The sequence below is a fragment of the Thermobia domestica genome, chromosome 3, assembly GCF_964235325.1.
Source record: "Thermobia domestica chromosome 3, izTheDome1.hap1.1, whole genome shotgun sequence".
Taxonomy (NCBI): domain Eukaryota; kingdom Metazoa; phylum Arthropoda; class Insecta; order Zygentoma; family Lepismatidae; genus Thermobia; species Thermobia domestica.
The window spans coordinates 5,243,683-5,258,967 of record NC_137456.1 but is presented as its reverse complement, the minus strand read 5'-3'; the positions used below and the strand labels follow the sequence as shown (position 1 = coordinate 5,258,967).

At 34.4% G+C, this 15,285-nt stretch overlaps 1 protein-coding gene across 1 annotated transcript in view; it reads left to right on the top strand.

Moving 5' to 3' along the window:
- Positions 1 to 11,301, top strand: part of LOC145681354 (glycine receptor subunit alpha-2-like) — a 28,367-nt gene extending 17,066 nt beyond the window's left edge. Inside the window, exons 6-7 of the mRNA XM_081753008.1 lie at positions 7,296 to 7,530; positions 11,071 to 11,301. Coding sequence (XP_081609134.1) covers positions 7,296 to 7,530; positions 11,071 to 11,301 — 466 coding nt within the window. The remainder of the gene's footprint in view (positions 1 to 7,295; positions 7,531 to 11,070) is intronic.
- Positions 11,302 to 15,285: the final 3,984 nt, after the last annotated feature.

Sequence of the window (15,285 nt, the reverse complement as noted above, 5' to 3'; positions counted from 1 at the left end):
TTACGAGAAAGAAGTCTGTTATATTAAGAGGCATGCTTTTCATTATCAAAACTGTTCGAAGTAATACGAACATGGCTTAAGAACAGAGACGGAACTGAATTACCACTCGATTGACCTTGAGGGCAAATCACCAAAGCGTAGAGTTCAGCATGCATTTCTCTGGAGTTGTGTTCAGTACTCCTATCTGCCAGTCATGCTTGTTCGTAGGAGTAATATGTTACAAACCTAACCTTTCGATAGAGCACAATGACAGAGAATCAAAATTAATGAATTCTTGCCCTTGTGAACTTGGGATACCACCATGTGGAATAAAACTGTCGCGTCTTCTGAAGTGATATTTTATCGAAAATAACTCGTTTTCCTTTATATATCCGAAGTTTTTGAGGGTTTCAAAATGAGGAAACGTTACTGACAAACAAGGACGCATTTAGGGGTGGGTCCAGGTGGTCCGGACTCCCCTCTGAAATCCCAACTTCTCTGTAAATTTAGCCTAAATTTAAGGATTATCTTTTAAATTTTATTATAATTTATCCTAATATTGAAGTCGGACTTCTCCCGAAATAAATTACTGCATACGTGCCTGCTGACAATTTTCAATATATTCCTTAAGTAAGTAAAATAACTAAATTAGGAGCAAAAAGCTTCAACACGGGCTAACTTTTGTCCACTGCCAATATTGTTAGAAAGGATATTAATAGCAAAAACTGCTAGGCAATGCTGAACCTTGGAACTTCACTCCGAACAGCAAGCTTATTATTGAGAACTACATATGAAACATTTTATCGAAACTTATCTAGCTTTTACCTGGCATGAAATTATTATATACACCAACATTCACTCTCCTAAAATGTGTATCTAAACATTGCTCTACGTATCTCCGAAGCAATGAAAATTATTTATCGAAATATGTGAGCAGGGAATTCTAACAGCCAGCCATTTTATTTAAATCGTAGTAAACCCTGTAACCGGGCGTTAACGTGAAGACAAAGCTTGGTCCATTGGTAAAGTGTTGGAAGAATATAAACTCAATGTTCGTAGGTTCGAATCTATCCACTCACCATAACATTTTGTTCTTATGTGTAACGATGAAATAAGAAAGAAAAAATGTATAACCGTTAAGACAAAACTTCGACCAAGTCTGAAGAGAACAATACTAAAATAGTAATACATTGACGTCAACCAAAAATTATTTCATGTAGCGTTTGGACGAAATTACAGCTGTTAACAATTGCAGAAATAAAAACAGGCTGTAATGCAGTCTAGACTTCTGAATGCATTTACTTCCTGAAAACTTCCGTCTCGTCATTGGTATGCCGTTAATCATTGTAAAACCTTTCAATTGGAAGTGAAATGACACAAATTAAAACAGTTTTAAATCAATAAATGTCTATGTGTAAAAGTAGGTGTCTTTTATCTGTAGTTCTGAGTTCCTTTTACTTTGAAGTGACAAATGAGAGAAGAAAGTATGGTGTTCGAAAAAAAATCAAATTTGACATTTCAACGAATTTACACGTATTATAGCCCCTAACACCGAAAAAAGTTATTTTTCGATACATGTCCATCAGTTCGTCCGTCCGTTCGCTACACTTTTCTATGCACTTGCCTAGAAGCCATACCGTTCAACTTATCTGCACCAAATTTTAGTTTAAGATTTGTATAGTATTTCCTATAGTTTTTTTTTATTTCTCCTACTCCCAAAACAAGGGTAGTTTCCTGTACGATGAAAATAAAAAAAAGATATTTTCTCATAACTGGCTCTAACTTTCTTGTTTTCTTTCTTTTTTTATAAATCAATATTTAATTAGCAACCCTATTTTGTGGTATAAGGCATTTATCTGAGAAAAATCTACAAGGGGTAGTTTATACTAAGGGGGTGAGTTTTTTCTCAGTGATTTTCTCAAAATGGACTCAAATGTTTTCGTTCATATTTCATAAATAAAGATTTCATTAATAACTTATCAATATGGCATAACTCGTTTGTCCTAAAAAAAATGCGAGGGGTAGTTTATTCTTGGTGGAGTGTTGTCTGGGCGATTTTCTCAAAAACGACTCAAAAGAGTTTATTCATATTTCAAAAATAAATATTTCGTTAATAACCGAACAATATGGCAAAACTCGTTTGTCCTGAAAAAATATGCGAGGGGTAGTTTACTCTTGTGGGTGTTTTTCCTCCACCGTTTTCTCAAAAATGAGTCAAGCAATTTTGTTCGTACTCAGAAATAAATATTTCATTAAAAACCTAGTAATATGGAATAACTCGCTTACCCTGAAAGAATCCTCAAGAGATAGTTTATTCGGGGAGTTATTTTTCCCTCACGATTTTCTCAAAAATTACTCGGACAATTTTATTGATAATTCATAAATAAGTATTTCATTAATAACCCTATATTTTAGTATAAGTCATTTCTATGAAAAACAATTACAACGGATAGTTTATTTTTGGGGTCAAAGTTTTTTCCCCGACAATTTTCTCGAACGACAGGCGATTTTGTTCAAATTTCGCAAATAAATATTTCATTAATAACCAAAAGTATATCTTAACTCATTGTTCGAAACAATTCACAAGAGGTAGGTTACTCCTGACGTGTTCTTTTTGAATGACTTTCCCAAAGTGACTCATTTGATTTTTTTCATAGTTCATAAACAATGATTGCATTAATTGGTCTATTATATGTCTAATGAAAATGTGCTCAAAGTGTGAGTTCGTTTTGTAGTATGGATTTTCTTCAATCGAAGATTTTTATTCGATAATCTGACATTCGATGTATTTGAATAATACGATAATTTTATTCGTATTATCCAAATACACACTTCAGTAACAACTGCGGCCTAACACAGTTAAGAAATTGAATTGAAAAAGTTTAGTGCGGTGGCCCTGTAATTGAATATTTTTTGAGAAACTCCCTAGCTTTTTGTGGTAAACTCAGGCTTTTCTTTTTCGAGCGACAAAAGAGAGAAGAAAATATAGTGATTGTGAAAATAATATCAAATTCAGATTTCAACGGATTTACGTGTTTCATGGCGTCTACTTATCGAAAATGTGACTTTTCGACACCCGTCCTTCCGGTCCGTCCGTTCGGCACACTTTTATATGCACTCGCCTAGAGGCCATACCGTTCAACTTATCTACACCAAATTTTAAACTTAGGGTTTACTTAGTATTCTTACAGGAGCTTTTCCATTTTTCCTACCACCTAAAATAAATGTGGTTTACAAACAGCCGAAAATCGAAAAACGCTATTTTCTCAAAAATGGTTTTAACAATTTTGTTTATTTTTCATTAATCAATATTTAATTAACAACCCTATATTGCAGTATCAGATATTTCTCTTAGAAAAATTTACGAGGGGTAGTTTATTCTTGGAGGTGACTTTTTCTCGACGATTTTCTCACAAAAGACCCTGGCGAATTTTGTACACACTTCATAAATAAATATTTGACCTTACAACATGGTATAAGTCAATTGACCTGAAAAATATATGAGTAGTAGTTTATTCTTGGACTTGAATTTATTCCCAGTGAGTTTCTCAAACACGACCAGTTGGCAACCCTGTATCTCGACAACGAAGCTGAATTCGAAAACTGCAAGAGGACCATTTGTCTCCTTTTGATGTCACGAATCACCTCCCGAAGTTTGTGGACATCTTTCAGGTTCACCCTTAATGAAGCTTCTTTTCGAAAAGTTAACTACTAACTTTAGGCATTGTTTATCTTTTTTTAAATCACAAATGTCGTTATTAATTTTAAGGCAGAGAACTACTTCTGAGAGAATAGATCTTGAAAAATAATTTTAAAACTTAGAATTTTGTTTTCGAGACATTCCAGACAAGACGAGACATTTTACAAGCTATCTCGTGTCCAAAACATTTGCCTCGTATTATCTTGGATGTCACAAAGCGCGTCTTGTCTCTTTCTCGAGACATGTCGTATCTCGTGCGCATTCGTTAACACTTGGGAAGGATTATCTTTCAACTCAAAGCATTGTTTTTATAATGGTTGCATATTTATGATAATTGCTGTCCACATAAATTACAGTCCTTTCAGTTGAATTAATTATTATTATTATTATTATTGAAATTGCAATATCTAGTTTAACGTTGGACGATTATGCACTTACGCTAAGGGAGAATGATGATGAATGAAATGGTGAAATGAAGAAAGTGGGAGGAAAATGGAAAATCTCAAGAAAACAAATACCCATGCACACGGTATTTGTCCACCTCAAATTTCACTTGGCACGAAGTGGAATCGAGCCACGAACCCCCTGCACCAAAGGTCCCTGTAATGCTTTATTATTATTATTATTATTATTATTATTATTATTATTATTATTATTATTATTATTATTATTATTATTAATATTAATATTATTATTATTATTATTATTATTAATAATAATAATAATAATAATAATAATAATAATAATAATTGAAGCGAGCTAAACGAGTTTCAACCGTACGACTCAACCAACGTTTGGGTGCCTGTTCGTTCGTCTGCTCCTCTCATAAAAGACATTTCATTTTAATGAAACTAGTAAGTGCCTTCTTTTAGCTCTGCGAAGTAACTATTGCTTGGAATATGAATCTGCAAAACATAAGAGGTAAAATTAACGAAATGGTGCAAGTTTCCACTTATATATACAAAACAATTTTGCAATATCAACTACGTGAATCTTGTCCCATAAAGAAGCCGAAACCCCTACACCGAAGAGCCCTCCGAGATTTGATCATTGTCCACACGGACTGAAATTGTAATTTGAAGCCAAGACTTTAATATGAAGCCAATAATTTCTTTAAAATAGACGGAAAATTCGGAAGTTATAAGCATTTTCATATTTTTGCCTTTTCCCATAAGCGAGCCGTAGCCCCCTATACTGAAGACCCCCCCGGAGATTTGATCATTGTCCACTCGGACTGAATTTGTCATTTGGAACCAACACTTTAATACGAAGCAAAATATTTCTTTAAAATAGACGAAAAATTCGAAAGTTATAAACATGTTAATAATTTTGCCTTTTCTCATAAGGGGGCCGTATTAGCCTACACTGAAGAGCCCCACGAGATTTGATCATTGACCACTTGGACTGAAATTCTCATTTGAAACCAAAACTTTAATATGAAGCCAAAAATTAAACTTTTACATCAATTTAAATTGACTGGGTTCCGGTTCCCCCCACTATTGTTTAGTTTAGTTAAGTGGTAATTTGTGACAGCTTCACATCATCAAAAGAATGTTTCACTTCCCCTCCCCTCCCCCAGGAGTTCGTGTTGGATCCACCACTGGAATCAATAGACACTCTTCCTATTCTTTTTGTCACCCTTGATTGTGTAGGGGCTCCCTCGTACAAATAAAGAAGCGGTAATATTACAATCAAGGGGCGCTATATATTAGGTATTTTTTTAGTTACCTACCCCTAACCGCACAGGGCCATCTTTCGTAGAATAAAGAATATTACGTGATATTCCAATCATGAAAGGGGAGAGGATGCTGTAAATATATTTCTTATTCATTTTGTCTGTCCTGCTTATCAAAAATTACTTTCTGTTGGAAGGCTACTGAAATGAGAGGGGCAAAATAAAAAGTCGTACCCCCTCCTACATGGTTGCTCAAATAAGTACTAAAGAAAGCATTTTAAACTAAGATATTTAAGATTTAAACTAGGAAACTAAGATATCCTACATTATGTAAGGATGGCATATTCAGGATTATTATTATTATTATTATTATTATTATTATTATTATTATTATTATTATTATTATTATTATTTGAATGTTTTTGGAGCGCCGAAATTTTGTGAGACGAACAATGATATGTAGAGGTTTAAGATGGGTGGTCATAGAGGAGGAAAAACCAGGATTTTTCTCTGTCTGACTCTCTAACGTAAAGATTATGTGCTGAAGGTAAGAAGCATCATCATTCTACAATAGGTTGCTTTTACGTAGAATATCAATTACTTGAGTTCTCCTCCTTCGGTCTACTTACCTTATGTAGTAAATTCAAAACAATTTCAATTCAATACAAATACATTGTAAAACTTTTCCGTAATTAAACATCTAGGGAAAATTAAACATTTAATAGGGAAATCTGTTATCAAAATATCCAAACACGTAGATAGAAGACTATCTAGTGAGAAATATTGTGAAACTTTATAAAATTCTCCAAATTAGAATTAACATTTACTGGGAAACATTCGTTATGCGCCAGCGAGCATATGGTGAGCAGTGAGCACAGGGGAAATAATTACGAAACTTTGCAAACAAAATTAAGGACGCTACTGCAAGTGCGACAACAGCATTTTTTCTTTTTTTGGTATCGTCATGAGTTTTACACATACGTTACAATTTGATTCTTTCCCAAATAAAAAAATTAAAAAAATAACCGTAGTGTAGTGATAAAAATGATAACGGTACTTCCAGGGGATCGAACCCGCTACCTTCAGCATACAGACTCGTTGCTTTAACTAACTGAGCTATTTGTTTTTTTACGTGAACTGAGCCTGTTCCGGTAAAGACGATATTTCATTACGATCGTCCTACCAATTCGTCCTTTTCCATAGATAATTTCCACTATTTGCTCTATCTTTATGTTAATACTTAGCATATATTCATATATTTGGAGTTTGCAGATAATGCATATAATAAGACATACTAGAAATATTCGTTAAAAGTTTAGTTTGTAGATTTAATCCACATTTCTCTCAATGTCATAGATGTCGCTGCTTCGTGTTGAACTGCAGAATTCCCTCGTGTTCTTGAAAATTTCCCACTTTAGCAGAGTTGGTAATTCTCGAGATTTCTGTCGATTTAATGTTTTTTGCTTCTAATTTCTTTATTTTAAGCTAATATCTAACACAAATATTAAAAACGGGTTTGTTATTAACCTGTCCTGCTGGGGAAACCTTCCGAAATTTCGAACATATAAAGAAAACGGAGATATTTTCAAAAAACTTCAAAATAAAGAGACGCGTCATTTATTTTGCTCATGGTAGTACAGCAAATATCCAAGAAATGCCCTCTTTCCTATACCACAGCAATTCACTTAACAAAACCTTTCCTTATAGGTTTTCGGAGAAACTTTCATGATATAGCTGTGACCGAAATTGTGTCCGAATAATGCTTGTAACCAGCTGAGAGAACTTAGTCCAAATGCAATTTCACATATTTGAATCATGGTATTTTCATTTCCATATCCTAATGACTACTTTGATTCTTTAATTGCACTTTACACCACGACTGTTTGTAGTATCAGTTTTTAGACATTTTTTGTACACACATCATTTTCATTGTCTTTTCAGACAAACTCTGCCAAAATCTCTGGACGTAAAACCGATCGAGATCTGGGTGATATGCTGCATGGGGTTTATCGTTGCTGCAATGATGGAATACGCTATCGTTCTCTACAGCATGCGTTTCAAACGAAAATCTAAACAAAACGAGGGAGTTAAAGAAATGGAAGAAAACAAGAGTCTGAAAAAGTCGCAGAAGAATAAGGTGTTCGTGATGACTCATAATGGAATCCCACAAGAAAGGGTAAGCATTGTTGATTAGTTATCACACAAAAACTCAAATGATTTTCTTTAATTATAATTTTCAAGTACAACAATTATTTGTACCATAGACTAATTTTGTTGATAAATCTAAGTTTTCTCAACATATGTTAAATTTAACATAGGATATTCTCTAATATAGGGTATATTGGAGGCCTTTTGCTCTCAAAATTGTAAGGAATGGTGTGTTCCTATAGGGAAAATACATACAGAGTGACCCAAGAAAATCTCACACAGGAAGGTTCCACAAATTGTCACTAAAATATGATTGCCACATAGCACATTTGATAGAGCATCATGAGAAATGAACATTAGCAAAATTTAAGGTGCTTTGGACCAGAAAAATAGGAGCTAAAGGGCTTCAAAATTTGAATATCCAAAAGAAATATATCATGGAATTATGTATATTTAAAGTAAATATCTTGATAACCGTTAAAGCAATCAAAACAAAAGTTGCACAATATAATGAGAACAAAACGCCCTATCAAAAACCATAAACAATGTTGTCATAAGTGAAGCAGTGTTAGAACTCAGAATAAAAATAGTTTGCACCATATACAAATGTCCGTAGTGTCTCAAAATATTGATGCATTTGAAATATGAAATTGTGTTATGCCCTTTTTACGTCCTGTGTCAGCTTTGAATGTATATCTAGGTATACGAGTGTAAAGTGGGATCCGAATCCCTATGAAAGAGAAAGATTACAATGCAATGTAAGGTAAAAAGTGCAACAATAATATGTCCGAGGCGGGATTTGGAACCCACGATGCCTAATATGTCGGTTGTCTAGCCTCCTAGACCACACAACTATACTGGATGACTAAAAACGAAATGAGGTAGTAATAAAATAATTATATTTCCAATGTGAATATGACAATATTACAGTGTACAGTAACATAATCATATGGTATGTAGGAAAGGAAGTAAAAGAATATGTCACTTAACACGAAATACAGAAACCAAGAAACTATTCTTCCAAATACTGATAAGATAATCGAGAACCAGTTTACAGAAATAGAAAACACGTGTATCAATTTCGCGTGTATCATTTTGTTCCTCGCGTGTATCATTTTCCTCGCGTGCATCATTTTGTTATTGCGAGTTGTCTGTTTATTCATCGGAGCTAGAGAAGTATAATGCAAAATCCTCACTTGTTTCTAGTGCATTCCTTTATTTCCCGTTGTTGGCACATATCAGACTTCTCCATTGTACATTTTCAGCACATGTAGCTCCGACAGCGTGCAACACTGTACCACTACACTTCACTGTTATGTTTAGTGATACAGTGCACATTTGTATATGTTGCTATTTCAAACAAAATATTTTATGCTGAATTTGCAACACTACTTCACCTATGGCAAAATTGTTTATGGTTTTCGATAGGGCATTTTGTTCTCATAATATTAGTGCAACTTTTGTTTTGATTGCTTTAACGGTTTTCAAGATATTTACTTTAAACGTACATAATTCCATGATATAATTTTTTGGATACTCAAATTTTGAAGCCCTTTAGCTCCTATCCTTCTGGTCCATAGCACCTTCAATTTTGGTATTGTTCATTTCTCATGATGCACTACCAGATGTGCTATGTGGCAATCAGATTTTAGCGACAACTTGTGAGACCGTCCCGTGTCAGCAATCTCTAATTAGAGTTGTCAATAGACAACAATGCCATATTAATCCATGCCTTTCTCAAAACACAGCATTTCTCTTCCTAAGTAGCGAAGAAAAATCAACAGAACAATTGGTACTTGTCAGACAAAACCCACACTGTAGTGATGCATGCCAGTATGTGAGTAGACATTAAACATGCTGCGGTGTGGAGAATAAGCCATACGCTTTACATGTCTGTTAATCATTGATGGTACATCGAATGATGACCGATATGCGCAACTGTTATAAGAGGTGAGTTGTCCATCATCTTTGCATTTCGCGTGTTCTCAACAGACTTGCAGCATTATTCTGACCCTTTGTGCTATGAGGTTCAAGTCCGAAAATGACTGGATCAGCAATTTTCTAGTAACTCGCTCTGGCCAGTGAAGTGGCCATCACAATCTCCAAACCTCACGTTCCACATTTGTTTAGCTGCGGAGCACGAAAAGATGGTTTCGTCTATGTGATAACCAACAGCGTCCGTAAACTGCAGCTGCTCATAATGTACTCGGGTAACAGTATAATCCTGAAGGACTTAAAAGAATCCAAGTCTGGAGGGAAAAAAAAACTTTATAGTGTACGTTGAACGATTTGATCATCACAATGTATGTAGTGTAACTGGTCATCTCACACATTGACATACGAAACTGTCTTACAGGAATAAAATTAAGTAAAAACCGATAATGGATCAGTTCTTTCGGTCACTTTCTAACAGCAAATGATATATCACAGAACTATTTGCCAATTTGAAAAGTTTCAGTTGGATGCAAGATTGCAGGTTTTGTGGTTATATAGCCACCTCAATAGCCATAATGTAGATTCCAATTCCATTTCCGCAGTGTTTTCCAATACATAAGTATGCATCCAGATTTTTGAATATGCTTTCGAGTTCCATTAACATTCTAGTTCTAAGCATTAACCAAACTTTCATCAGCAACGGTTGTCATTCACTGCTACAAAGTGGAAAAAACAGATGGAATATGCTATAGAAAGGTCCCGCCCAAAATCTCCCGCGCCAAAACCTCACTTGGTCAGAACCTCCCCACCCAAAACCTAGGGTGGACAAACCCTCGCCGCCCAAAAGCTCGCGTGGTCAAAACGTCGCCACCCAAAACTTCGTGGGCCAAAACCTCACTTGGTCAAAACTTCGCCGACCAAACTCTCGCTTGGTCAAAGCCTGTGATAAAACCTCTCCTTAAAATTTATCCAATGAGTTTCTTAATATGCAATTTCATATTACAAATAATAATAATAATAATAATAATAATAATAAGAAGAAGAAGAAGAAGAAGAAGAAGAAGAAGAATAAGAAGAAGAAGAAGAAGAAGAACATCGTGTACTTTGATTTTCTTGGAGTTATTACCGTTTCCTCCCTCTATCTTCATTTCACCATTTCCTTCATCCTGGCCGGAACCTCATATATGTGGAAAATTTGATCGAGATCGGTTGGATGGCTCAAGAGATATGATGTCACATAGTAATTTTCATGTTTATTTGAGAGAGAGACTTCCAAAGCACGCAATACTATTTATTTCTTGTTATTATTTTAATGCAATTATGTTATATATAGAAGAAATCGTCGTGACGACGTTTTATACTGACGACATTTCTTCCCAGGCGAGATTACGTTCCACGTAGTTTAGGCCAGGCGAGATTCTGTGTCGCGAGATCAGGACCGCAAGGTTTCGACCAGGCGAGATTTTGGAACGCAAGGTTTTGGGTTGCGAGGTTTTGGCCGGACGATATTTTGGTCAGGCGAGGTTCTGGCTGCGAAATTCTGTACCCAAACCGCACATTTAACCGTTTACTTTCACCATTCTCAACCGCTCCTATCCTACATATTTCTAAAAGATATTCGTTCCTTTTGCAGACGATGGAAGAGGCTTTGAATCTGGAAATAGAGACTCTTCAGGATGAGGAGATGAAGAACAAGAAGAAGGAGAGAGGATGCATCAACAAGTTTACTTCTGAGAAGGGGAACATTGATCTCGCCTCGTTGTTTGTGTTTCCTCTTTGTTTCCTCGTCTTTACTATTGTCTACTGGGTGGAAGCCATGCAACTGCAGCAAAAGGAGCTGGCAACGAAGATGGGGAATGTTTAATTGCAATCAGCATAGCAATTAAGCCCGTCATAAGTCACAGAAATATCAACAGAGTGTAATGATTTCTGAAACGAGATCTTATGTAAATCCATTTAATTTTGTAAAGCTCTGTATCTCTTTTCCAGTTCTATATTACTTTACTTTAGATAATAATGGTATTTATGAAAACATTACCAAAAAATATGATTTGTTACATCAACACGGCTAAATCTAAAAGCAATAGCACATTCGAGTAAGTGCAACAGAATTGATAATAAATAGAAAGTCGGGAATCGTATCAAAAATAGTAAGCATAACCCGTACTTCCTGATCGTTTTAAACTTCCCCAAGTATTTTCCTCGCCAGTTAAATTTATTAGTAATATTTCTTTTTTACCAAAAATTGGTTTCGTAAACTACGAACATTCAGAAAAACTATGTTCTATTTTTACCTCATATTTATATACTGTGTTACTCTTTAAAATAAATTTAATATTTAGAAGAACCGGAGTACGAGTTTGTGGATTTACAAAAGGTCCATATGTATGTTTATGTTTAAAAAAGGCAAAATACTGTTAATATTTGACCATCAGTACGTTTCTTTATCAAGATATTTGAAACCAATTCGTAGTACTTTATGGTTGACCAGGTTCCATCAAGTGTGCTCCCACCTGACTACATGATAGTCATACATACCTTTGGCGCGAAGACCCGAGTTCGATAGCCGTTACGAATTCATGTGCTTCGGATTCCACGTCAAGTTGTATGTCCATAGAAAGACTTAATTTTTTCCTGGCGACGTGATTTTATGAAGTTTTCTCGGGCTATCAGCCTGGTGAAGATATTGGCATCCGAAGTTTCGAATGCAGACATCACATTCATCTTCAGGGCTTGTAGTGAAGAGACCGGAGACGTGAGCATCTACACCAGTGCTGTCCAAATGGCGGCCCGCCAAACCATTTTCTGCGGCCCACAAAGCTTTCACGATTCACAACTTTTATTACTGATAGTATTTTCATTTATATTTATTCATTCGTTTAACGTTTCCACTCTTCTTTCGAAATAACGCATCCAGTTAGCGCTTCTGTACAACAAAGGGCGCGGATATCCACGACAGCACCTTTCCCTAAAAACTGTGAGTTTGGTCGGAAAAGAGTGTCAATGTTTGATAGTACTTATTTTGTGTGAAAGTGCATTTACCACCATGAAAATTGTGAAGAGTCGCTTCAGAAACTGCCTTGGAAATTCTTTTCTTTTACATCTCCTGTGGCTCACAACAACAGGAATTTATGTAGATATCTCAGCCCTTGTAAACGCTGCTAGTCACCCTCATTTGTCACAGATTGAATAGGTAATATTTCAAATAACTTTTTTTATATTTTTCTTTTGTAGCGTAATAATAATAATAATAATAATAATAATAATAATAATAATAATAATAATAATTATTATTATTATTATTATTATTATTATTATTATTATTATTATTATTATTATTATTATTATTATTATTATTATTATTATTATTATTATTATTCCACTTTACTAGTAAAGACGGTTATGGCCCTCAGGCTCATTATAATTGGATATCACTGATCAAAACTATATATACATCTAAATAATCATACATGCTCACGTCTTCGGCCTCTTCATTACAATCTCTAAAGATGAATGCGATGTCTGAATTCGAAACGTCAGAATGTCAATATCTTCACCTGGTTGATAGCTCGAAAAGAGTTTTTGTATGTTCATTGCTCATACAGCTTAACGGCTGAGATAGTCGCTGTACTCTAATTAAGCAGGCCATTAAACGAGAAGAAACATCCAATTGGTAGTTATATTATATTAAAACCATCAGAATGATTAGGTTTAATCATTAATGAATAATTGAGTTGAGTTGATTTTGAGTTTAACGTCCCGTTCAGCAGCAAGGCTATATGAGACGTGGACCTACTGATTAACGTGGAATCCGAACCACATGAGCTCCCGCCGGGAATCAAAGCCGGGGTCTCCCACACGCAAAAGGCGCGTACGCTAACCGCTTAGCCACGGAGGAACCCATTAATGAATAATTAAAACACACTTATATTTATATTGTTTTATTTAAGAAAGAAATGTTTCATGCGTGACGGAAAGGTAACACTTTCTGCCCACTAATGTCACGATTTAAGGTGAGCTTTGGTAATTACCTTAGAGCAAAAGAAAATTAATAGTGCTATGTTGCACAAATGCTGATCAATCTTCAATTTCACCTTCAACATACTGCGAAATATAAACATACATATTGTTAATTGTAACAATGTATTTGTTTTATCAAAAGTAAATTTAAATTTGCTAACGATAACTCAGTTTTTTATGTTGAAGCAGTGGAAACTATACATACCTTTAATTCTAATCATGATTTGCCATATTTCAAAAATTTAACGCATAAGACGTAATTACTACAATTGATATACATACAAATCAAAACTGTAGTCAAAAATTCAGAGAGACTTACTGTCTTTAAAAAGAGTAATGACCATCATTAAAGAAACCAAAATATAAAATAAATTTGAAGTGTGGTTCATGATTTGGATAAGAGCGTATAACGAGAGTATCAACTTTCTAGAAACGTTATAATAGATGTGTTCTAATATTTATTGTACACGTGGTTTCACTGTATAAACATTTTACTTCTTAATTCTTGTGTTTAGATTTTGTCCTGAATAATATGATATTCAATAGTAAGGATAAGTACCTGAAATGTTTTGAAAGCATAGAACAATTTTGTACGTGTATCTGCACAGTTTACATTGACTTGTTTTGATATTGTACTACTCGACCTCAATTGGAGACTACACTGTTTTCACTAACAAAGAATATACTTGGAGTTCTTACCAGAATTACGATGAAACCAATATAACACAAAGATATAAATAAGGTTAAGATGTGCGCGAAATAAGTTTTGTCCATGTAAGCAAGTCCCAAAATTTGATCATGGATTCCTATATGATAGACCACTACTCTGTTTATCTGATGTCGGAACAGGCTTGCTTCGGGAAAAATATAAGCACTACTCATAAGTAACAAAAGTAAAACTGCGAGAGTTATTCAAAACAAAAATTACTGTTTTCGTGTGAAACCCAGTCCACAAATGATGTGTAAGAGATGTGTTAGGGGCATGTAATTTGGTAAGAGATTATTTTCTTCATCTTCCTGTCATAAATAGTAAAGTAACTACAATTAATACCGACTTCTCTAACATCTTCATGCATGATGGCATCAAATTGTGCTATTTAATTGACTGGAATTGTTACGTATCCCTAGACGGGAAAAGGTTCCGTTTTAGAATGAAAACAGCATTAAGTGCCAATAGTAATTTTTAATACTCTTGGAAAGTTATTTTTTTGTTAGTTTTTCTACTGACACATCACTATCATTAAAGTTGGATTGTGAACTCCAGTAATAATTCATGAAATAAAAAACTAATAAATTCTATTTTTTTCTGCACACTTCCCTTATTTCTCAGGTGTTCTCTAGGGAAAATAACTGTCATAGTATGTGAAGTTTAATTAGCGGGAAACATTTTAGTTATTAAATACAATCAAAGAATACGTTGGAAAGTTTTTGGAAGAGCTCAGAACGTATGGGTCAAAATTTGTATTTTATATGGCAATTAACTAAACAGATACATTAAAGTACCTACATGTTCGCTGTTTCAGCTTGTAAATGTCCGCTTTCTATCTATATATATTATATAAGTCACTGGTTGTCTAGAAAGAATTTGACATATTCACGAATAGCTGTATTAGACGAAGTATATTACTTTAGAATAAACATTAAATGTTTGTACTTGTAAATGTTCGTCTTTTAATGTTTTTGTATCTTTTATCAAGGCTGTTAATCACCAAAGATGTTTTATTGGTTTCGTCTCTTTCTGCTACTAGATTTGGAAAGAATATCCAAACATCATGTAGTAAGTTTCGTAAAATACACGATCTGAAAATTGTTTAAAGATTGAAAAAAC